Source organism: Bactrocera dorsalis, chromosome 1, assembly GCF_023373825.1.
Source record: "Bactrocera dorsalis isolate Fly_Bdor chromosome 1, ASM2337382v1, whole genome shotgun sequence".
Classification (NCBI taxonomy): domain Eukaryota; kingdom Metazoa; phylum Arthropoda; class Insecta; order Diptera; family Tephritidae; genus Bactrocera; species Bactrocera dorsalis.
Window position 1 is genome coordinate 9,581,311 of NC_064303.1, and position 25,670 is coordinate 9,606,980.

General features: G+C 32.3%; 3 protein-coding genes across 3 annotated transcripts in view; 2 read left to right on the top strand and 1 right to left on the bottom strand.

Moving 5' to 3' along the window:
- Positions 1 to 4,767: 4,767 nt before the first annotated feature.
- Positions 4,768 to 6,030, bottom strand: LOC105223492 (ATP synthase mitochondrial F1 complex assembly factor 2). The gene is made up of 4 exons (XM_011201229.4): positions 5,855 to 6,030; positions 5,476 to 5,783; positions 5,236 to 5,416; positions 4,768 to 5,179 (listed from the first exon to the last, which is right to left on the bottom strand). The coding sequence occupies exons 1-4, from the start codon at positions 5,934 to 5,936 to the stop codon at positions 4,929 to 4,931; spliced, it is 822 nt and encodes a 273-aa protein (XP_011199531.2). The 5' UTR covers positions 5,937 to 6,030; the 3' UTR covers positions 4,768 to 4,928.
- Positions 6,031 to 6,617: 587 nt separating this feature from the next.
- On the top strand, positions 6,618 to 8,154 carry LOC105223491 (transcription elongation factor S-II). Its single transcript, XM_011201228.4, has 2 exons — positions 6,618 to 6,802; positions 7,025 to 8,154. The coding sequence occupies exons 1-2, from the start codon at positions 6,734 to 6,736 to the stop codon at positions 7,937 to 7,939; spliced, it is 984 nt and encodes a 327-aa protein (XP_011199530.1). The 5' UTR covers positions 6,618 to 6,733; the 3' UTR covers positions 7,940 to 8,154.
- A 3,009-nt stretch (positions 8,155 to 11,163) lies between these two features.
- The window catches only part of LOC105223497 (myosin-VIIa), a 68,476-nt gene continuing 53,969 nt past the window's right edge, over positions 11,164 to 25,670 (top strand). The window contains exons 1-2 of the mRNA XM_049447386.1: positions 11,164 to 11,256; positions 17,182 to 17,416. The gene's annotated coding sequence lies outside the window, so the exon portion shown is untranslated. The remainder of the gene's footprint in view (positions 11,257 to 17,181; positions 17,417 to 25,670) is intronic.

Sequence of the window (25,670 nt, forward strand, 5' to 3'; positions counted from 1 at the left end):
CTCAACTGTAGTACCTTGCGGGCCTAACCTTGTAGGCGACTGATTTCACAGAAGCCTACGCCTAACCCAAACCTGAGTTTTCATACACTAACACTATCATACTACCTAGCGTAGTGCTCATATTCATATTTAACCACGTACCTAAAGAAATGTTGATCCTAAAACAGTCATAATTGTACAATACTTTCTTTGAAAGAATTGCAGAGCGTTCAGTTGAAATTTATGTACATATGTATGTAAAGCTTTAGGAAGCTTTTTCAAGATTCAGAGTGATAAGATTTAATTTTTACGAATAAGTGAAATTCTAACATTTACTAAACGCAGTCGTAACACTTTTTTAAAATCCCAAATTTTTTTCACAATCAAAGTCTTATATCTAACGAAACAGAATCCGAAATTATTTTTATAATCCCGAAAAAAATTTTCTATCTCGTGCTTTGCTGCTTTTTATTTTAATTTTTTCATAAACTTAATATTTCATTATTTAGAAACGAAATCCCGAAATTATTTTAGTAATCCCGAAAAAAATTTACAATTCCTAAAAACTCTTTCGGAACTTTATTGTTAATTTATTTCAAGAAATTATAATATTATTATTTAAGAAATGAAATCCTGCAATTATTTACATATTCCTGAAAAAATTTTAATTTGAAACAAAATCCCGAAATCATTTCAAAAAAAAAAGTTTACAATTCCGAAAAATGTTGATGTTGTTGTTTCGAAACTTTATTGTTAATTTATTTCATGAAATTAAAATTTTATTATTTAAAAACCAAAATCCCGAAATTAGTTTCGTAATTCCAAAAAAAAATTACAATTCCTAAAAACTCTTTCGGAACTTTATTGTTAATTTATTTCATGAAATTAATATTTTATTGTTTAAGAAACGCAATCCCGAAATTAGTTTCATAATCCCGAAAAAAATTTACAATTCCGAAAATTTTTTTCGGAACTTTATAGTTAGTTTATTTGTTGCAATTTAATAATAAAATTATATCTCATGAATTTTGTAAATCTTAAAAGACGGAATACCGAAATTCTTTTTATAATCCCGAAAAAATTTAGCAATTCCGAATAATAGTTTTGGGACTTTATTGTTAATTTATACTATTTTCATGAACTTGTATTAATTTTCTAAACAAGATGATCCCGAAACTATTTTTATAATCCCGAAAGAATTTAAAAAATCCGAAAAATAGTTTCGAAACTTTATTGTTAATTTATACTCTGTACTTAAATAACAAAATTGGAATACTACTAAATTTACTAAATGACACCATCCCGAAGCTAGTTTTGTAATCCCGAAGTTTATAAGTTTATTTTTTGAAATTAATTTTATAATCACGAAAAATTTGCAATACCTAATAACAGTTTCGAGACTTTATTGTTAATTAATTTGATATACATTTACTGAACTTTCATTTTTTTCGAGATCCCGAAATTTCGGGACTAGGACACATTATTTTTTATTTTACTTTAAACCATAACCTGTCAAGTCACTAAAGAGATTGTTAAATTTTACATTTTTATATTTTCAGGACTCGAATTTTTTTCGGGATTATATGCATTTTTTATTTCAATTTTTTTTTTGTTTTAGAAAATTCGGGACTAGGAAATTTATCTACAAAAATAATATTTAAATGCTAGTAACGCGTTTACTGAATTTTTATTAATTTTTCGGGATCCCGAAATTTCGGGACTAAATTGTTTTTTAGAAAAAAATAATTAAATGTTATAACACATTTAACTAAATTGTCTTAACTTTTACTGTATTTTTTCGGAATCCCGAAAGTTTGTTGCTAAGAAATTTATCTACAGAAATAATATTTATGTACATACTATATGTTTACAACGCGTTTCCTGAACTTTTATTTATTTTCGGGATCCCGAAATTTCGGGACTAGGAAATTTATCTACAAAATTTATATGTAAATGCTTATAAGCGTTTACTGAACTTTTTTTATTTTTCGGGATCCCGAAAATTCGGGATTAGTTTTTTTAGAAAAAGAATAATTAAGAATTACAACACTTTTAACTAAACGCTCTACAATTTTTAAATAATTTTTCATTATTAGTAAAACGGCGTGATATACAAACATACATATGTACATTCATACATACAAATGTGTGTACATAAAGAATAAAATCATAATGTAAAAAACAAATAATGAAAGAAATTAACGAAATGCGTATTCGGTACTAAGTCAAGCGCTATACTTCCTGCTATAAACACGCATACATACATAGAAACATACAAGCAAACAGCGATACTTACATACATACATACATATGTACATATGATAATATTAATAATATATAATAAACACCTGCATAAACCCATAGGCGCAATCACATGACCACATTTCCATATATACCACATGCAAGCATTCTAGTAATCATTAGTGAAATGCAAAAGTCTTGAAGTGAAAGCTGTTTAGAGTTGCCAACACGAACACATAAATACTTAAACACACACAAACATACACAGTTACAAGCAAATGTACACACAGAGCAATACAACAAACACTCGTTACCGCGTAACCGGTTACTACTCGCTTTTATTGCTTAACTCTGCCAAAAGAATTACTTATTAATAAAAACAAAAAATATAAACATTAAATTGAAGTGGAAAATATTGAAAAATATGAAAATATATATAAATAAGCAAAACTAGCATTAATGAAAAAGACAGCATGATTCATGAAAAATAAATGGTATATGCAATAAGCAACGCAAAACGTTAAAACATTTAACATTTAGCAAGAACAAAAAAACCAGCAACAACACACAAGATTACAAGAAATGCAATAATGCATTGGTATGCATGTTATTCGCTTGTATGCGTACGTTTTTTTATTAAACAAAAATTTATTAGCATTATATTACAGTAGCGTGCAAAATAAGTGCAAAAGAAAAAATATATTGAAAAATATAAACAAACACAACAAGCGCGTTGCAAATTGCTTAAGGATATTACAAAATAAATAAATTTTTTGAATATAAATATAAATCATTTAAGAACCTCGCCTTGTTTTTAATATGTATGTACATGCAATATATATATATGTATATTTACAAGTATATATGTATATGTATGTATATCTAATATATATGTAAATGAAATGATTATTTCAAATTTTTTTTGAGCGCCTTGCAATAAATGCAGTTTAGCAAACAGTAAATACATACATACACACGTGCGTGAATTATATTTATTGCAACAAAAAGAAAATAAAAAACAAAAATATGCGGCAACAGCAATTAAAAAATGGCATAACCAAAACAATAAACATTAACAATTACGATTTTTTTATAATACGCAACATTAGTGTTTAAATAAAGTTATAAATTGAAGAAAAGACCAAAGCGAACGCATTGTTATTTATGTAAAAGAACAATTTCAATAATTAGCATACTTAAGTGACTAATGAAGAAAATCAAAACAAACAACATTTAAATTAAATTAAATGAATAAAGAATTATTGAGCAAAAGATATTAAAAACCAAAAAAAAAACAATTATTGCAAATAAATCAAATCGCAACTGCAATAGGCCGAATTAATGTATGAAAATATTATTGAAGACAAATACAACAACAAAAATTATAAAAAATAATATTAATTTAACGCTATATTGCAATAAGCAATTTAAAAAACAATAATATGGCAAGCGAAGTTTGGGGGCAATACATACACAGGGGGAGCACGGAATGTGACAAATAAAATGAATTGGCAAAATTATGATTACAATTATTTTTAAATAAAGTCGAAAGCATACGCAAATATAAATTATTGTTTTTGTACTTTATTTTTTATTAGTGGAAAAATCCCGATTTTAGCAGTAAAAGCAGGAAACAACAAGAATAAAATATTATCCAAAGCTACAGCAAAGCCACTATGAAATTTGTGAAGAAAAGTTCTATGCAAGGCCTTAGTTTGGTTATTTTTGTTGTTGTTGTAGAGGCAGAAAACATTCTTAAATTAATTTCGAGGAATGGTGCCGAGTTGTTAGTTCTAGGCTGGATAAAAATCCAGGTGCTTTTAGGTAACTTAGACCCAACTGTCCGTGGAACGGTGAGTTTGATCGTTCACTTTGTATAGCAGCTGTATGCTATAGTGGTCCAATCTGAACAATTTGTTCGGAGGTTGTACCGTTACCTTAGAAAATACCCTATGCAGAATTTCGTGAAGATATTATAGTAAATAGAGAAGCTCATACAAGAACTTTATTTGGACCGAACAGCTTGGTAGAAAATCGTTCTCCAAATTTTTGCTAGTTTCGCGTCAAGCGTAGACATCCTAAAGGATGACTAGTCCTCTTGGACTTAGTAACTGAACTCCATCTGATACCGCAAAGGACCAAATTGCTCAATGCAAGGCTTGTTGGCCTATCAGATTAACCTAACCTAACCTTTGTTATTTTTGTTTTTGTAGCCCTCAATATATGAACAAACTCTTTTGCATCCTTATTGTTTGTGTTGTTGCAGTTACAGAAAACATCCGGGAAGTAATTTGAAGGAATACTGTCGAGTCGCCAGTGCTTGGCCGGAAAAAATCCCTCTCTGATCTGCCTACGTAGTCACGACTGCCACGGAAACAGCTTGTCTTCAGTTTCACTCTTAATTTATTAACTAACTGTCACTTTATTCGAAGACTTATTCACTCAGTTATGTGGACACGAAATTAAATAAAAATAATAATAATAATATTAATGAAACTCACCACACTGTAATAAATTCTATATTGTTAATTTTCTTGTCAAAACAACTTTGATTACTTGAATACTTTACTGCGGCACACTGACGATATACTCATTATATTGTTGACATGTACTCTTGATATTGCTGCGTGTAATTTATATTTTATTAATATAACTTTTCCAGGCACACTCAGCTAACAACATACAACTTTTTTATTAACACTATTTTTTTAAACAATTAACTTTTCCTTAACAAAATGTTCAGAACGATTGAGATGCACAAAGAGCACAGAGGCAGCCAGGCGCGCTTGTAACTCTTGTTGACTTAGATCATGCGCCCATTCAACGCGTCCCCAAAATTTCGCCTGATATTCTTCTTCTAGGCGGGACAAAGCAGCAGCCTTATCGACACTTAAGCGCTGGTCTATTGCAGCGAATGCAAGTAAAACAGATTTTAAGGTGTCCACAGCGTAAATGAAACCTGTAAGCTAAAATGTTAAGTAAACCTTATTGGTAAAGGTATTCAGTTGCACTCACCAAATAGCACGTCTTCACTGTGCGACAGCAAGTATTTCGAGACTTTCGCTTTGTCGTCAGCGCTCACATTTGGTGGCGACATAACCATAGTTTTTTCTAAATTTGTGCCGTAGCGCTCATTGAACCATTGTATTATGGGATCCCATTCCGTGCGTTGTAAATCGTGTAATTCTTTTTCATCCTAAAATTGTAATATTCACCACATTATAAACATTTAAACAATAGCAGAGCCGTACTCACATCGTATTGGAAGAGTATAGTGTCCGTTGCAATATAATTGAGTATATAATTCACCATATCCGTTTTTGTGTGCCGATTGGGATTGTCTAGTGCGGTGAAGCACAATGCAGACAAGTGCATTTTGGAACGTTCAATATGCTCTTTTTGTGCATCAAACTCGGTGGCCACAGCTATTGCTAACGGTTCACTTTTCACTGTGAACAATGTGCCATTTGGTGTCTTCAACTTTCGACTATCCAGCGTAACTTCATATTTACCGTCATTATACAATACTGAGGTTTTCTTATAAAAACGTTTTGGTGGCGCGGCTACCGTTAGAGGATAGAGGAAATTAAAACAAATTACGCAGGAAACGCCATTTTGAAAGTAATTTTTTTACCGTAAAACCTTTTTGGCATCGACTGTGCCACACCGAAAAGTGTTGTGGCCGGCTTTCGTAATAATTTATATAAATTATTCATATTGGTATTTCTAATTTTATGTGATAAATATTTTTAGTAAAAAGTTACGAAAGAATCAAAGCACCGGTCAAAAAAGCCTAAACACACTTACGAAAATGATAAAAAACAGCTGTTTGAATAAACTTTGCATACAGGGATGCATCGCTTTAATGTGTTCGGAATGTCGTGGGGAAATTTTCAAGGGTAACATTTGTATACTGCCTATCTTAACTCTTTTTAAGTTTGCGAAATATTTGGGACGTAAAATTAAATTTTCAATTTAATATTACAAATTTAATTTTCAATTAGTTTTAAACCGGTTTTTGCGTTTCTTTGTATTTAAGTGCCGTATCTTGAGTTAAATAATATAAAAAAAATATATTTAAACTATTTGTTCTTCAAATTTCGAGATCTCGGAATAAAAGAAAAAACGAATTAAAAATTAATTCAATTATTGCATTTATGGAACCATAATAAGACATACGAGCTTTTATTATTTGATTTATCTGTACCCAAGGTTATAACATGGGTAATTTTAGTTCGTAAGCATTTTATCTCAGTATAAATATTTTTTACATTTTTGCATACAAACCATACACACTGCGATAGATGCATGCATTCAGGTTTTAATACGCTCACTGATCCGGCAACGCGATTTTATCATACGAAATTTCCTCTGCCCAACAGAACCGCAGCCAATGTTGCTAGGATATTTCAATGAAAAAATACAGCTTGGTTAGTGGAGGATATACCGAAAATCTTGTGCTAGAAATATATAGTTAACGTTTTTGCGTAAACATATTAAATAATTTACAAAAATGAGCGTTGAAGAAGAAGTATTCAAAATACAGAAGAAAATGCAGAAGATTACATCGAATGATGGCACGGTAAGTAAATAAAGTACAGTGGTGCTCTTCAGGCTAAGCGGTTCTTACCACCCGGGAGTATGTGTTACAAACATATCTGTTGTGTTGAGGGGCTGTTACTAAAATGCGCGCGCTAACTAAGTTATGTCTATCAGTATCAGTATTAACTATTATTAAAAATATACAAAGTTTAAATTCAGCATAAGTGAAATTAATGTCTTAATTGGATTAATTATATTTCAGGGACAAGAGCAAGCATTGGATTTGCTGAAGGCATTGCAAACACTCAATATCAATTTGGAGATTTTAACCAAAACGCGCATTGGTATGACTGTAAATGAACTGCGTAAGAGTAGCAAGGATGAGGAAGTGATTGCATTGGCTAAAACATTAATTAAAAATTGGAAAAGATTTCTTGCCGCGCCGGGTGGTTCAAGTGGCAGTAGCACCAAAGAGTCATCTGCTAGCAATAACGTGTCTAAATCATCGTCAAGTAGCAAATCGAATTCTTCATCATCTAGTAAGGATAAAGAGAAAAGTTCGTCGAGTTCATCTAAAGATAAAAAGCGTGACGACGAGAAAAAGTCCAATTCGAGTTCATCATCATCGGCAAAAGACGAACGTCGACCAGTGCAATCATCGTTTCCTAGCACTGGCGGTTTAACCGATGCTGTACGCCTAAAGTGCCGTGAAATGCTCTGTAATGCGCTTAAGGTTGGTGAAGTGCCGGAAGGTTGTCCAGAACCGGAAGATATGGCCACCGAATTGGAAGAGGCAATTTATATGGAATTTAAAAATACTGACATGAAATACAAAAATCGTGTACGTTCGCGCGTAGCAAATTTGAAAGATGCAAAGAATCCCACCTTACGTAGCAACTATATGTGCGGTGCCGTCACGGCACAACAATTAGCGCGTATGACGCCCGAAGAAATGGCTAGTGATGAAATGAAGAAATTACGCGAGAAATTCGTTAAAGAAGCTATTAATGACGCTCAGTTGGCTACAGTACAGGGCACAAAGACCGATCTGCTTAAATGCGGTAAATGTAAGAAACGTAACTGCACATATAATCAATTACAGACACGTTCCTCCGATGAACCTATGACAACATTTGTCATGTGCAACGAGTGTGGTAATCGCTGGAAGTTCTGCTGAAGGCAGCACTCAGTTTTTACTAAAAGGCAAAGTCATTTTCTTCTTAAAAAGATTTACTTATTAATATATGAGTTACAATTTTATTTACAAACAACAAAAATGCTACGCAGTATCTACGTACTTTGTGAAATTTTGTTTTATTTTTTTATTATAAATATATATAATTAATTATAAAGCTTCAATTAAAATTAAAGCATAAAAATATTAATTTAAAATGGTGGCATAATTTATTTCATATACTCGTATGCACGTGTTGCGGTTCATATCAGCTGTCGGTGGTATTGATAAAATGGAAATTTATGCAATGACTTTCAAAACAAAACAAATTTTTAGTCAATTACTTCAAATAGCAAAAGGTAGTCATGTTAAATAAATGTAATTTTAAGTAATTAAATTATGACTAAAATTTATGAAGGCTTTTTTCTGGAAAAAAAACAAAATTATTTCTAACCAAAAGGATTAAATAATATTAAGATAAACGATGTTCTGCTTTGGTATCAGAAGGTGAGGGCTGTTAAGTGAGTTGATTTCATTCAGCATTCAAAAAGTTGAATAGTGTAATTCGAGGACTTATTGCATGCAGGGCAGAGGTTGTATTCATTTGTGTATAAGTAAAAGTTTAACCTGCTATAATATCCAGCAATTGCAATTCCCACAGCAGCCGGTTCTACGAGGCCAAAATACCCAAATTTATTCGGCCAAGAGCTGTTATTTCGAAGATGTAACCCTTTTGGAATCAGTAATTAATATGTTCAATATTCTATCTTTCTACTGTCGTGGCGACTGACTTGTCGTTAGACAAAAGTCGGGGTGGTGCCTATGCGTGGCAAGGAGGACATTTTGCGACAGGAAGTTGTAATCGCAGAAAACTTTTCTCACACCGTTTCGGTTACTGGAAGCTTGTTGCCATTAAGTAGTTGTTATAATATAATAATTATCTAAAACCGGTTTTGTATCAAGGCGTAAGTTAATAGCAATTACGATTATCTAACGGGAGAACAAGCAAACATGTTGTGACGAATTTGGGCCCTTGGGAGAGGGATGTGAGATAAGTAGGGCATGCAAAAAGAAGCTTATGTAATATATTATTGATATTTCGATTTTGTATAAGTCGGTCTTTGACATTTTACGGTATCCAGAACGAAGTTGCTGGAAGATTCCTCTAGATTTGCGAGGCTACTCAAGCTAGGTTTTACCTTACGGGAATCGACCCGGGGTTTATCCGGCCTAGAGCCGGTTTTTTGGTGATCTAACCTTTTTCTCAAGTCTTAAAAGTCTTATAGAATGAAAATGAACTTCGACTTTTTTCTTTCTTTGGTATTTCAATAGTTATAGCTTTAAAAAGAAATGTATGTATATAGCTTTCTAAGTGCGAACTCTGGATCAGCCAATAAAGCTAACCTAACCTTTAAAAATAACATACTAAAATTTTAAATCGTGATCTCTAAAAGTTTTTGGGTTCCAGCCATATAAATTGTTCCATCAGGTTATCTTTCGTTTTTATCTTTCAAACCTACATTTTCCACATATGATTAAGTGAGAGATAAACAATAAGATTACTATCAATTTGTTTTGAATGTTGTTTATATAGTTCTCCATACAATCTGTCATCCAGTTTTTTCAATCTGATCAACCAAATTTCGGGTAAAATATTTGATAAAAATTTCGACTTTTTAAGCACCTTTGAAGTCATTTTCATTTGGACAAAAATTAAAATTTTGACTAGTTCTTCGATTATTACCTGGACTTATCTATTTTAACAATAAAGTTTTTAGGTTTTCGAAATTGGGTTAATTTTAAGCAGAACAAGTAAGGAAAGGCTAAGTTCGGGTGCCACCGAACATTTTATACTCTCGCATGATAAAGTGATAATCGAGATTTCATTATCCGTCATTTACATATTTTTTTATTTTGGTTCCTAATGTATATATTGTATTATACAGAGAAGGCATCAGATGGAATTCAAAATAGCGTTATATTGGAAGAAGGCGTGGTTGTGAACCGATGTCACCCATATTTCGTACATGTCATCAGGGTGTTAAGAAAATATTATTTACCGAATTTCATTGAAATCGGTCGAGTAGTTCCTGAGATATGGTTTTTGGTCCATAAGTGGGCGACGCCACGCCCATTTTCAATTTAAAAAAAGTCTGGGTGCAGCTTCTTTCTGCCATTTCTTCCGTAAAATTTAGTGTTTCTGACGTTTTTTGTTAGTTGGTTAACGCACTTTTAGTAATTTTCAACATAACCTTTGTATGGGAGGTGGGCGTGGTTATTATCCGATTTCTTCCATTTTTGAACTGTATATGGAAATGCCTGAAGGAAACGACTCTATAGAGTTTGGTTGACATAACTATAGTAGTTTCCGAGATATTTACAAAAAACTTAGTAGGGGGCGGGGCCACGCCCACTTTTCCAAAAAAATTACGTCCAAATATGCTCCTCCCTATTGCGATCCTTTGTGCCAAATTTCACTTTAATATCTTTATTTATGACTTAGTTATGACTCTTTATAGGTTTTCGGTTTTCGCCATTTTGTGGGCGTGGCAGTGGGCCGATTTTGCCCATCTTCGAACTTAACCTTCTTATGCATTTTTCACGAAAAACGCGTTTTTTCTGGCTTGCTAGTAAATATTTTTCTCTAAGCCCTGCCCGTCTTACGTACTTCATTCCAATTAGCGTACGTGCCTACAAGTAGTTCAAAAATATAATGTTATTTCCACCACCAAACCCGGTTACTTCTATAAAACCGCTAATCTCAAATCGTTGGCATATTCATTCATCTCTGCTACTCCAGTGCTCCGCTAGGAACACCATAGCGGCTTTTGCCGGTTTCTCTTCTTACCCGTTTTGGGTGTTCTCAACAATTAAACAAAAAACGTATTAACAACAACAACAACTGCAAAAGCGCCAAACTGATGATTAGGAGCGCACGGCTAAAACAATCACTACAACACCAAAACCGACACAATGATGATCATGAAGCCGGGCATACAAAGCCACTCGCACCGACGATGGCATTAATACTCGTAGTAGAAGTTGTTGTTGTCGTGTTGTTAGTAGTAGTGCACCTACGATGGCATTAATACTCGTAGATGTTGTTGTTGTCGTGTTGTTAGTAGTAGTGTTCGTGGTCTTCGTAGTGACGGCATGGGCAATAGCGGAGTGGGTGCTGCAACGGGGCTAACCAATTGGACGAGTAGTAGCTGAGTATCGGTTCAGTGCCAAAGTCAGTCTGCGTTTACCTGTCGTCGGTTGAGGTTGTGCGAAGCGGAATACTTATTACGTGGCTCGGAAAACAACAAGTGCTAAAGAAGGTAACAGCAAGCAGTGAAAAAACAACAAGAAAACGAAGAGCATATAGTAAAACACACACATACAAACACAAGCATATGCTGGCGAATGGTTAGAAATTGGCTAAAAGTGCAGTGTAGTGTGGAGAGAATGTGAAAAGAATACGCGTGTGTGTGTGTGTGTGTGGTATAGAAAACAAAAAAGTACGGTTAAGTGTGGCAGCAGAATTTAATACACACACACATACACTTAATATATTTACACGTACTAAATGATTTTTGTTGAAAAAAAATACGTTTATGACGGTGAAGATTGTGAAGCAGCGAAGATTCGAAGCTACTTTTGTATGAGTTGCGGCTTAATCTTACTATTGGCACAAAGCTGCTGTGTTTTTGTTGTAGCACGGTATTTATAGCTGTCGTGTAGAAACGTTGTGCTGCCGAGCGCTTGTTTTTTTTGTTTTTTTTTTATTGTTTTTTAGTATTTTCTTTAGCATTCGAATGAATGGAGATAGAAATGCAAATTACAAAAATAAACATAATGAAATAAAACAACAACAAAGAAATAACTAAAATAAAGAATAAAGTGTAAATTGTGGTTTTAAAACTTAAAAACTTTCGTGCACTAACTAGAGAACGGTAGGGACGCAAAGCCGAAGAGAAGTTTGACAAATTTGCATAATAAAAAATTTGGTGGAAACGCAGACGCAGACAAATTTTGTGAGCCACATTGACAGAAACTAGAAGCTGGATGTGGCAGCGGCTAACTGTTTATGTTTAACTAGCTGTAGGTGAGTGACTGGAGCAACTTGGTGACGGAATGGCTCAAGTTGCTGATTGAATGGAGCAACTTGGTGACCGACTGGCACAAGTTAGTGACTAAATGGCTCAAGTTGATGGCTGACTGGAGCAACTTGGTGACTGACTGGCTCCAGTTGGTGACTGAATTGGCTTAAGTTAGTAACTGACAACTCTGATTACACGTAGTCCATACATGCATGTTGACCCAATTTATGCAACCAGTTCCCAGTTCTCGATTCCTGTACGAGCAAACACTAAGTGGACCCGAAAATTGTCGCAGAGTATCCAAGCAGAACAAAGTGTAGACCAAAAACCGAAAAATTTAAAAAATTGTAATAAAAACGTGCAAACTTCTACTAATTCGAGAGTGACCTATAAAAAATATATATAATATATACATGCAACGCGCTGCAAAAGCTGATTGCTACTTTTTTTAAAACGGCAAACGCGACGTGCAAATGATTTCAGTGCATTCACCTTCAGATAGACGACGCGGAAAACAGTAACAAACAGAATAGTGCTACCATTAAATAGGCGGGGAGGGGAAACAGCAGACAAGAAACCGAAAGAGGCAAGCAAGCAAATATAATGGCAACATAGTTAGTGTTAACAGCAACAGTAAACAACAACAAAAGTTAGTAAAAGCATTGCGGTGAAAATTTTCTACCAAGTCGCAGCGCAGAAGAGCGCGACTAGCCGACCAACAGTCGCAGTCGTAAAAGCAACTAGGCAACAGATGTAACAAACAGCAAAAGCACAGACAAATAACGAAGAAGCGGCTAAAAAAGGGTAATACATAATAAGCTGAGCTGCAGACAGCACCACCAACGAGCAACTAGCAAAATCCAAACGAAAAGTTAAGAGACTGCGCAGCTGTAGCAAGCTGGCGGAATAGCAGTTGCTAGAAGCTGAATGATAACAAAACAAGAAAAAATGTTAACATCGGCGGCACAGCAGCTCTAATACCCGTCACAGTTGCATTTCTCACAGCAGAAAAGGGTATAAAAACGTCTTTTGCTTGATTTTATAAAGGGTGATTTTTTAAGAGCTTGATAACTTTTTTTTAAAAAAAAACGCATAAAATTTGCAAAATCTCATCGGTTCTTTATTTGAAACGTTAGATTGGTTCATGACATTTACTTTTTGAAGATAATTTCATTTAAATGTTGACCGCGGCTGCGTCTTAGGTGGTCCATTCGGAAAGTCCAATTTTGGGCAACTTTTTCGAGTATTTCGGCCGGAATAGCCCGAATTTCTTCGGAAATGTTGTCTTCCAAAGCTGGAATAGTTGCTGGCTTATTTCTGTAGACTTTAGACTTGACGTAGCCCCACAAAAAATAGTCTAAAGGCGTTAAATCGCATGATCTTGGTGGCCAACTTACGGGTCCATTTCTTGAGATGAATTGTTGTCCGAAGTTTTCCCTCAAAATGGCCATAGAATCGCGAGCTGTGTGGCATGTAGCGCCATCTTGTTGAAACCACATGTCAACCAAGTTCAGTTCTTCCATTTTTGGCAACAAAAAGTTTGTTAGCATCGAACGATAGCGATCGCCATTCACCGTAACGTTGCGTCCAACAGCATCTTTGAAAAAATACGGTCCAATGATTCCACCAGCGTACAAACCACACCAAACAGTGCATTTTTCGGGATGCATGGGCAGTTCTTGAACGGCTTCTGGTTGCTCTTCACCCCAAATACGGCAATTTTGCTTATTTACGTAGCCATTCAACCAGAAATGAGCCTCATCGCTGAACAACACAACATCGCGAAACACATTTCGAACCGAACACTGATTTTGGTAATAAAATTCAATGATTTGCAAGCGTTGCTCGTTAGTAAGTCTATTCATGATGAAATGTCAAAGCATACTGAGCATCTTTCTCTTTGACACCATGTCTGAAATCCCACGTGATCTGTCAAATACTAATGCATGAAAATCCTAACCTCAAAAAAATCACCCGTTACGATCATTTTGTATGGCAGCTATATGTTATAGTGGTACGATCTGAACATTATGTGCGGAGATTAAATGAAAAAGTTTTTCATACAACAACTTGATTATGGTGGGTCAGTTTGTATGACAGCTATATGCTATAGTGGTGCGATCTGAACGACTTCTTTGAAGGTTATAGCTTTGCTGTAAAGAATAACCCACGCCGAATTTCGTTAGGATATCTTAGCAAATATAAAAGTTTTCCATATAAAGACTTGATTCCGATCCTTCAGTTTGCATGGCAGCTATATGCTATAGTGCTCCGATTTCGGTAGTTTTAATAAATGAGCAACTTTAAGAGAAAAAAAGAATGCGTACAAAATTTCAGCTCGATATTACCGAAACTGAGAGACTAGCTCGCTCATATACCGAAGGACAGACAGTCAAATATGGCTAAATCGGCTCAGTTCGTCACGCTGAACATTTCAAAGTAAACTTCTCCAATAATAATGAGAGTACGTTGCAAAAGTCGGACTAACTGAAGCTGCGCGGCGGCTATGGAGTGCGAAAAAAGTTGAACGCCGAGGCGCGTGCGCTGAAGCAAAACCGCTAGACAGCGGTATTAACAGTGATAGCGCACGGAATAAGTGCAATGCATGAAAGTAAAGTGCATAGGTATGTGCGCGCTGTGGCAAGTGGCTGCATTTTGCGTGCTGCAAGTCCACCTTAAAACGTTGCAAAGTCAGCAGGAAAGTAAAAAATTATAATTTCCTTGCACAATTTGCATTTCCAATGCTTCTCTGTATACATAAATAACATATGTGTGTGTATGTGTATAGGTAGCTACTTTCTATTTGTTCTTGTTGTTGTGCAAGTTGCCTGCATGACATTCCTACGCATGCGCGCGGCCACTGCGCACAGGTGCAAGACGATATCTACATAACTGCTTGCTGCCGTCATCCCTATGCTGCATGCATGAGTCGCACACATACACATTGCATTCACACATACACATACACACACACTTGCAGCCGGTTGTCTGCCTTTTACTGCCGCTGATTGCAAGTTTCGCTTCACCGTCGTTTATACTTGCCGCAGTGGCAAAGCCATAGCAACAATATTGAATAAAACAAACTAACAACAACAACACCGGCTGGTTGTTGCAACAGTGAAAGAGTTGCTTGCAATTGCAGCTGCTCTGCATTGTTTTTGCGCATTTGCTGCGCTTACTGCTATAGCGGCTTGTACGTTGCTGTCGTCGTCGTCGTCGTTGTTGCTTCAGTGCTTGTGGCACAACGGGATTCATGCCATAATTGTGCACGTTCCTCAATGGTTGCGGGATTGCAGGCAAACATACATTTGTACACATGTAATACATACACTTACATATGCATGTATTACCTGTTTACAATCACTACTACTTGTTGTTGTTGTTACTTGTTATTTGTTGTAGCTGCTTGTTATCTACAGCGCCATTGTTGTTTTTGTTTGCGAAACCATAGCACTTCTGCTGGAACAAACAAAAACCGGAAATCGCCTTGCCACATTCCTTACTTGCTGGCGTCCTCTTTCGATGCGTTTGCGAATGAGTGGTGTTTTTAGAGTTTTTAGCTCAAAAGCATTTTATTTTTTAATTTTTGAATTAAATTAAATTTTTTTAATTTGAATTTGTTATAAAATATTTTACTTTTGACTTTTTAATTTTTTTTTTTTTTTAATTTGTTTATATACTTTTTTAATTTTTTTTAATTTAAATTTAAATTTAATTTTTTTTAATTTGGTTAATTTGTGTGATTATTAAATATTTTTTATACTTGTTTATTTTGCTAATTAATTTTGTTTTATTTGTGTATAATTTTTGTTAATTGAAATTTTTTGAAATAAATTATAACTTTGTTCATAATTTTTTAAAATGGTTTATTAGAAGTTTTTTTTTAAATTTATTCAATTCGTTTTTTGTTTTTAATTTCTTGCAATTACGTTTTGTAATATTTTTATTTTTTTCTCTATAATTTATTTTTGGGCTTTCTTATTTTTAATTTTTTTCACTTTTTTGAATAAATTTTAACATTTTATTAATTTTTTTAATATATATATTATTTAATTCATAATTAATATATACATATGTATATTATTCAATTCATTAATAGCCTTTTTAATTTTTGCATTTAATTTTTTAGCCATTTTTTTGTAATTTATTTTTTTTAATTTTAATTTTTTCAAATTTAAACTATTTCATTTATGTATTTCCTTTTTAGTATTTTTGTGTGTACTTTTTTACATACTTGTGTTTATATATTTCAATTTTCTTTTTTGTGTTTTAATTATTATTTTTTATTTAAGTTTTTTAATGGTTTTGGTTGAAATGTTTATTATTTTTGTTTAATATATTTTTTTATAATTATTTATAAGACCTTTTTCTTTTTTTTTTTAACTAAAACAATGTTTTGATAGTTTTTTTAATTTTTTTTTATAATTGTAATTTTTTTTTAAACACTTTGTATTTAAAATTTTGTATATTTTTAATATTCTTTTTATTTTTCAATTCATTTAATTTAAAGATTTCTTTTTTTTTTAACATTTTTTTGTTTTTTTTAAATATTTTAAATTTTTTAAGATAAAACCCGTTTTTATTTTTCCACTTTTTTTATATTTAATTTTTAAACTATTTAATTTGAAATGTTTATTATTTTTGTTCAATATTTTTTTTTATAATTGTTTATAAGGGCTTTTTTTGATCTTCTTTTTTTAATAAAGCAAGTTTTTAATTTTTTTTTCATATTTTATTTAATATTTTTAAATTTAAAAACCTTTTTAATTTAAAATGTTGTATGTTTTTAATAACCTTTTTATTTTTCAATTCATTTAATTTAATGATTTTTTTTTAATTTTTATTTATCTATTTTAAAATACTTTTAATTTTTTTTTTAATATTTTTAATTTTTTTAGGATAAAAAACGTTTTTATTTTTCAAGTTTTTGGTATTTAATTTTTGTTCTAATTAATTTTTTTTTTAATTTTTTTATTCAATTAATTTTTTAGTTTAACATAAATATGCTTTTTTATGTTTTTTATAACTTTTCTAATTTATTTTTTTGCTCCATTTAATATTTTTTATTTCCTATTCGCTTTTGTTCTGTTTTCATTCCGCCGTTCGTTTAATGTTCTGTCTGGCACCTCTGTCAATAAATAAGCTTTTCTTTACACAGTTAAGCAAAGTGAAATGAAGTGAAGTGAGACTAAAAACAAACAAGAAAACATACACTTGAATAAAGTAGTACGAAAAAGTGTTCACCAAAATACAGTTAATTCATATATTCCCAGTTTTGGTGTTTAAAAACGGAATTAAAAACCTTCAACATAAAACTTACTTAAGAAATCTTCTACAATTCACACTTCGAAAGCAGTCTAATTTTGACTTTAATGGATAATAACAGCAACATATAAATGTAAGTGTAAAATACAATTTATATTATTTTTGTTAAATTAAAGGTATAATATTATTTTTTTTTTTTAAGTATAAAGTAAGGTTCAGAGAACTTTCTTCTCGCTCTTCACCTTAAAATAATATATGCATATTACATACAATATTTGTTTAAAATAAATGAAAAATATTTTTTTAAGCATGTAAATTTGTCTTACCGATATGATAATGTGTATTCCGTACCGCTTGACAAATGACGCAGATAATTAATATCTGAAGTGTTAAATATTCACTATTTTGTAAGCATATTCATATAAGTATACTTAAAAATACATTAAATAAATATTTATAATTATCTTTACATGGATTTTAAAATTTATTTGCATTTACTTCACTTTTATATTTATTTTATCCCAGTCACCGTTTATATTTGTTTTAAATTTTTTTTATTATAAATTTGATGAGAATTGCAGCCGAGTGCTGTTATTAGCGAAACGATAGAAATACAAAAAAAATCTTGTTGCTACATATATCTTTTTGTGATTTGGTTCCGATGAACAAGCAACTCCTCGGAATCTCAAAAACTTATTGACTAGTTCACCAATATATATGAAATACATTGGCCGATGTGTTTAATGTTCTCTCAAAAGCATAGCGGACCCAATTAATGCATTGATCAGTGCCCTGAAAATGCCAATCAACTGAAAAGTGTCAGTTCTTCCCGCATTCGTTTTTTAACTACAGTCAACACGATACTCACCGAGGGGTCAGTCCGTATAAGGAGGTTGGAGCGAACTTCAAGGACTCCTGCTCCCCGTAGTACCAGAATATAGTCTCCGGTCAGACCTCGTAGACGAAACTACTATCAGTTGAGCTTCCATACTGTCCTCCCATCCGTTCTAACTCAAACAACCAGAAGTAGAAGGTTGTTCGCATACTCAAAACATTTACATAGGCGTTCGAGCTGCCCGAGCAGAGAATTCATCATGAGATTTCAAACATATGAATTCCTTCAGGCTGCTACGAACCACTCCGATCTCCACAGTATCTTTCATGTCGACTAGAAAAGCCTTTCTGTCCAAAAAGTAGCTCCGCCAAAGAGTACTTGGCGGACAGTCAAGCTCTTCCAGTCGCTGCATCACTCGATCCCAGCTTAAGTAATGAAATGCTCCCTTGAAGTCAAAAAATCTACCAAGGAGCTTACATGCCTGAATTGACTCAGGTCATCACGGTGACTATATATGTATGTATGTATACTTAATTATTCTGGGTATAATAAAACTCCGCCTATTTTATCTCCATTTTTATATTATCTTTCTCTTTCCAAAGCTTATTTACTTTTGAAACGCATAAAAGCAGTCATTATCTCAATGTAAGATATCAGCACAACTTTTATGAAACTTTGGATTATGACTTTTCCACAAACAATTGCACTTTAATACTGACTTTTACTTCCTCATTAACGGTCAACACTGTGAGCATATAAAACTATCATTAAATGTGATTTTGTGTTACAATTGACGGCGACAGTAAACTTTGGAGTGATAAAAGTTTATTTATTTTAAAAATAAAACTATATGATTGCATTGGTCTTGCTTTAAACAGTTATTATATATATATAGTCTCCACCGTATATTTAAGTTGTGTGTTTTTAGTTTTATTAGAGACTTTTCCTATTTCCTACAACTTGTCACTGGATGAAGTTCTTCCCTAAACACCTGAGATCAAATTTTTATTCTCTGAATGAAAACTCTTTTAATTACCAAAGAGCAATAAACGGGTTTTCCCTAGACACCTGAGATCAAGTTTCCTTTCATATAAGCGAACTATAAGAACTTAGCAGTTTTTAGTTGACAAGTCCTATAATTTCGATCTTGATATGACACTGATTTGCTGTAAATCAATAGAAAACTATTTTATGTGAGGTTGTAAGGTTTGATTTCTTATACTAAGCTCATCCTTCAAAAAGGCAGGAAATAAGTTTTTAAAGATTTTAGAATCCTCTACATTTCCGTGAAGTGAAGGCATAAACCATTTTTTGACAGCAGTCGAACTCATACCCTGTTGTCTTGCTTGCATTCGCCACATATGGCCTCAAAAAAAAAAAAAAAAAAAACACTTGATACTGTCAACTGAATTGAGAATCAAAATAATTGGTATTTTCTAATAACTTTCCTTGATGTTCCCTGATTGAGATTGAAAGTGTTTTAGCAAGTCGAAAGTTAGAAAAAATTTCTGTTCTTACGTAAAAAATATACAAAATTTTTTGAAATAAACTACATACATACATATATGTATGTATATAAATTTATATTTTAATTATTATGATTTTTTATATTATATGTATATATATAATATATATAATATAATATATTTTATATTATATATATATAATTATAAATTTTGTAATTAAATTATATCAATGAAAAATTAAAAAATATCCATCTTATAAGTTTCAAATATATTTTTCCTCATTTTAACACTATTGTAATACTTATCGGTTCTGTTTACTTAATATTGTTTCGAATAAATTTTATCAGCCATTTGTTGTAAACAAACGCAATTGTGACGTCAGCGAAACAGCTGATACTGCCAAATGCGGTCAGAGTAATAGAAATTGGCACTCATTTTTACGCTCTCAGTAATTTTTCATGATGGAAATAAAGAAATATTGAACTTTTATATTTTTCTACTAGAGCAAATTACAATTTTAATAATTTTCTATAAAAATACTTTCAAAATACTTGAAAGAGGTTTCAAATACTACAGTTTTAATTCAAAAGTGTTTTTTCACATTTTTAAATATTCGTATATTTATCTTTAACAAAATTATTTCCAAAATATTTTTAAAAAATAAATATTTGGACAATATTTTTAAAGAGTAAAATTTCAATAATTCTTATTTTTTCTTATTTATTTAAATATTGGGATATTTCTCTCTCATTAAAATTCAAAATTTGATTTTTTTTTATAAAACTACTTCGAATATATGCAAAATTGTTTTCAAGAAATACAAATTTAAGTATTTCAAGAATTAAACAAATTATTATTTTTGTTTATTTAAATATTTGTATATTTCTCACTTCTACAAAAAATACGATTTTAATATTTTGAACAAAATTATTCGAAAAATATTTAAAAAAAATTGTTCAAAAAATACAATTGAAAAATTTCAAAATGCAATATGTACTTAAAAAATATTGAAATTTTATTCAAAAAATCCATTTTCGAAACTTTGAAAACGCCTTTTTTCACTTATTTAAATATTTGTATATTCTTTACTTTTACAAAAATAACAATTTTAATGATAATTGAAAAATACTTGGAAGGTATTGGAAATATTAAAATTTTTTTTACTTATTTAAATATTTATTTCAATATTTGCTTATTTCTAACTTAAACAAAAATTACGATCTTAAAAGTTTCTAACAAAACTACAATAAGTACTTCGAAAATATTGAAAACTCAAAAAATACAATTTCGAAAATTTTAAAACGCCTTTTTCACCTATTTAAATAATTGTATATCACTCACTTTTACAAAAATTACAATTTTGAAAACAAAATTTCTTCGAAAATATTAGAAAGAATTTGAAAAAATTCAAAAATTTAAGTGGTTTTCTTTTTTTTAATTAAATTTATTAAGTTTTTATATTTCTCAATTTCACAAAAAATAAAATTTTACAAATTTTTAATTAATTTACAACAAAGAAATTAAAAAACAAAAAATTAAAAAAAAAACAAAAATTCCAAAATTTAAAATTTTCAAAATATAAAAAAATTTAAAGTTTTTCCAAAAAAATTGCAAAATTTTAAAGTAAGTATATTCCTCACTCTCAATTACAATTATAATAATTTTTCATAAAATTTGTTCTTTAAAAAATATTCAAAAATTTATTTTTTTTTTCAATTTTGAATTGGTTGTTTTTTTATTTCTTTAAATGTTTTTTTTAGTTCTCACATTTCCAAAAGTACATATGCACATACAGACATACATGCAACATATTTGGCATTTTGTGGGTTAAATTCTTCACGCCACCTTTTAGCTTTACAAATTGAGCGCGCTAAATTGCTTCGGTAAATTTGGGTAAATGGTGAAATTTTGTTTAAAAGATCTTTTAGCCGCTCTTCTACAATGCTACGCTTTGTTATTGCAAAAAAGTGTTAAAAATAAAAACAACAAAAAAATTAAGAAGTTGCATATAGAGCGCGCACAGCAAAGCAAGTGTTTACTCAGCAAAAGCTTACAAATAAAAGAAGTCAGCAAAAGAATGACCAACAACAGCAACAAAAACAAATCAACTCTAATGAATTGTGTATTTTTCAATACTTAATAGCTTTTTTACACACATAGTGAACATTTATTTATTTACTAAACAAACACAACAATAAACACTTGTAAAAATTCCGCATTTGCCGCTTTGTCTGAGCGCGTGTGCATGTGTGTGTGCAAAAGTGCTAAGTGCTAGATTCTGCTGCGAGCCTTTCCTTCCAGCCGTATGCATGAGCTGCTGCTGATTTTTACAAGCATCTTCGCTTAACAGCAATTACAACAATAACAACAGCAATGATCAACGATTGACCTCAATGTCGTGGAATTGCTGGCAATTTTTCTTCGTTTTACTTGCTTTCATGCAACAACAAAAACAGCAACAAGTGTACAACAACTTATTGCAATGTCAGTTTGGTTGTTTGCCTGTATACATACATATGTGTTTCTATGTTTGTGTGTATTTTTGTTTGCCTTTGCACAACTTGTTCGTATTGAGCGCTGAGATTTAGTGAATTTCCGATCGTAACTGATAACATACTTAACTTAATACACAACGAAATACTTACGTGCATATATACAGGTACAAATGTATGTTTGTAAATACATGTATGTCAACGCTTTTGTAGCACTGAACGCGCGTACATAAGTATTCGAAAATAATTTGCTGAGTATTATAGGGAAAGTAGTGTAATTAGCTGTTCGTATTGTCTGCCTCTTCAAATCGGATTGAATGAATTGCAAGTCGTAACATAAATACTTGGGCACAAAAGTACACAAGTCCATACATACATGTATGTATGTATTTAGTAAATATAGTATTTTTAGCACAGAAATTATGTCATAACTGGCCTGTTAAGTTTAATTATGAATTAAATTGAATTATGATTAAATTTTGTAAACATCCATATATATATGTACTTACATTTCTAATATTTATATATAGATGTTATGAGTACCCTTTGCATTTTTTGTAATTTGTTGTAATTTGTAGCCGCTGAGTATTTGTAGTTAATTGCAAGTGATTTATTTTCCATTTTTGTACTCATATTTGTATGCACTTTGCACTGGAGTAGGGAAAAAGCTGGAAAAACGATAATACGAGTATACATATTGACAATTTCCTATTTAATTATATAACATATTCAGTGGTACATGACAACGTCAGTTAACTAAATTTCTGGAAGAGAAGACCAGTTAAAAGATATTTGGAAAACAGCGGCTGGAAAGTTTTGTCTCACTCGTCTTAAGGCCCAGAGCTTGCACCTACTAGCATGAAGTCCATAAATTGCCTGAAAGATGCGAAAATAATATGTCCACAGATGGACAATACTTTGATTTATACGACCTACGCATGAATTGAAGCCAGCCCAAGCGGCTTCACTTCACACTGTGAGCTCTTGAAAAGTTCCATGAAGATCCAATGTTTTCGGTGCAAATATTGTTCAGCGCTGAAGCCCATTTATGGCTCAATGGGTATGTAAGCAAGCAAAACTGCCGCATTTTGGACGAAGACCAACCTAAAGAGATTCAAGAACTGTCATTTCATTCAGAAAAAACAACGGTTTGGTGTGGTTTGTGCGCCGGTGGAATCATCAGTTCACTTTCCTTCAAAAATTTTGTAGGCGAGAACGTAACCGTCAATGGTAACCGTTATCGCGCCAAGATAACCGACTATTTCATACCTGAAATTGAAGCTCTTGATCTCGGCGACATTTGAATTTACTTACTGGTCGAAATGCTCAAACAATTGATCGAAAATTGGACTCAACGGAGACGTAGTCCGGCCAACATTCAAAAAATAAATGCCAAAGAAAGGTTTTTCGAATCTTTATAAACGTTACCCATTAAATTTGAAGTTTCTTTGTTTTTTCTTTATAAAAAAGTAGAAAAACTCGAAATGAATCACCATTTATATGCCATTTGCTCCGGTCGATGCTGAATGCCGGAAAATTGGTTTGAATAAATCTTGGTTGCCAGGCCGGCGCAGTTATTTAGGGATGGAATCCACACATTGTCAAAATACTTTGGATAAAAATACTTTGTATAATAATATTATTCATGGTTTTCTTAAATAAATGCCCATTGAACCGACTGCTGTGAGAATTGCTCATAGAAAATCTCGTCCTTATTGCTAAAAACTGGAAGAGTTAAATTCACAAGCTATGGCGAATTCTTCACCATCAAAACCATTCGCCGTAGACAGGAACAAGTAGTAATCACCTAGAAGCAGTCTTGTTTGGACTATAGAGTGAATGCTTAAGAACCCTCCAACCAATATCTATCTTGATGAAAGACAACTCCTCTCCTATTAGCCAATGTTGGTCGATATGGGCGACTGCTTACATCAGACGGTCCGATTGTTGATAGAACAGAACGGAAGTAAGAATTTGGCCGTAGGAGAGCTCATAGTAGATGTTTCCCTGCCAATATCAACAAACCCTTTCTGACTAATCCTCAATCCTAGCTTGGTTATTGTTTACACCGTGATTCAACGACGATCTTTTTGCAAATTTTCAACACCGTTAACTCGTGTGTCATCCATACTCCGAGCTTATTTTTATATCTAGCCTTATTTAACTGGTTCCAAACGTTTTTTGTGCAATGTTTAGCTAATGGGAAATCGAAACAGTGCGCACATGACGATTAGATTCGAAAATATTCATTATAGTATTGGCGATTTCTTCGACAATTTCCGACTTCGAAGGCAAATATTGAAGACTAACTTCAAAAAACGAAGATATTACTTTATTTTTACATTCGGCTGTTTTTCGAAAAAAATTTCTATTTAGTCAAATGGTTTAAAATAGTTATAAGAAAAAGTTTTTTTCGGTGTTTCCAGTAAAAGTTGCTTCTCCGAAATTGCATTATGATCACTTCGGATTGGACATTGTTTCTATAAACATATGTTGATCGGAAACCACTAATAAGCTGTCAGCGGTCTCGGATCCAAGTGTTACTTGGTTAATGAGCGGTTCGTCAATTGCCTTGTAAGTTGACAGGATTACCTTTTTGGAATTTGCTGTAACCACTCAAGCAAAAAATTTCCAGAGTTAAGGTTTTTACCTGTCATTAAATTGTAATAAGTTAAGTTCCTAACAATGGTTATTCAACTAAAGAGCTTTAAAATAAATTCCCAGGAAGAAATACTTGATTGGGTCTGTCACCTTTTCGACTTATTAAGGTTAGATTACATTCTATGATTAATCTAAACGCTTCAAGATGTCCGTCCTCAAGTATCGACAAAACGTTCTAACCAAATAAATCTAGTAGGGATTAATTCCTCTTGGTTGCCATTTTGGAGAGCAAGGTCGAAGGATTTAAAAAGGGTTTCAACTACTGGTATCAGGAAAAATAGCCAGTCAGGTGTCCAAGAAAGAATTTTTGTACGGTTCTAATTTTGTTCTCACAACATTCGGGTATACGTAAACAGAACGGAGCAGTGTTAACCCCCCGGCGTTCCAGAAAATTAGAATTTGAAATTTTCATCCGTTAAAACAACAACTAAAGGCTCTAACTCATCTTCTTTAGACAACTGGCTTCCAGTAGAATAATTAACTTGCCGATGTCGCCAAGAAAAAAAATGAAAATGCCTCGACCTAGAAGAACCTTGCTAGTACTGGGTTGAGAGCTGCTTAACATACACATGAGTATCCCACTCATGCAGTAATAAATCGCAAGGAGACAGCGAAGTTGTCGGAAAGTTAAATTTGGTAAATATTTAAGTCATGATGCACTGCGATCTTAAAAACTTTAAAATTATCTACCAAAAACATCACGTTTCATCACATGTGACGTGTTAATGCGATTACCGGTTTGACTCTTGATTAAAATTTCGCATTGTCGTTCTAATTGTTCACAATTGAACCGCTGTTGCCAGCTCCGTAAAATTTTTCGCCACTCTCCCTAACCTTACTTATGTCAACAAGCTGTATTGTTAGATTAAGTTGCTATTTGGCGCTTATTACTAAGCAAACTAATAACATATTTGCATTCTAATTTATTTAGTC

Excerpts from the sequence above, each read along its gene's own strand:
- LOC105223492 (XM_011201229.4), bottom strand. The coding sequence starts at position 5,936 with ATGAATAATTTATATAAATTATTACGAAAGCCGGCCACAACACTTTTC. Across the intron at positions 5,784-5,854 it reads GATGCCAAAAAGGTTTTACG|CCGCGCCACCAAAACGTTTT; the intron begins GTAAAAAAATTA and ends CTCTAACGGTAG. Across the intron at positions 5,180-5,235 it reads CAGTGAAGACGTGCTATTTG|GTTTCATTTACGCTGTGGAC; the intron begins GTGAGTGCAACT and ends TTTAGCTTACAG.
- LOC105223491 (XM_011201228.4), top strand. The coding sequence starts at position 6,734 with ATGAGCGTTGAAGAAGAAGTATTCAAAATACAGAAGAAAATGCAGAAG. Across the intron at positions 6,803-7,024 it reads TTACATCGAATGATGGCACG|GGACAAGAGCAAGCATTGGA; the intron begins GTAAGTAAATAA and ends ATTATATTTCAG.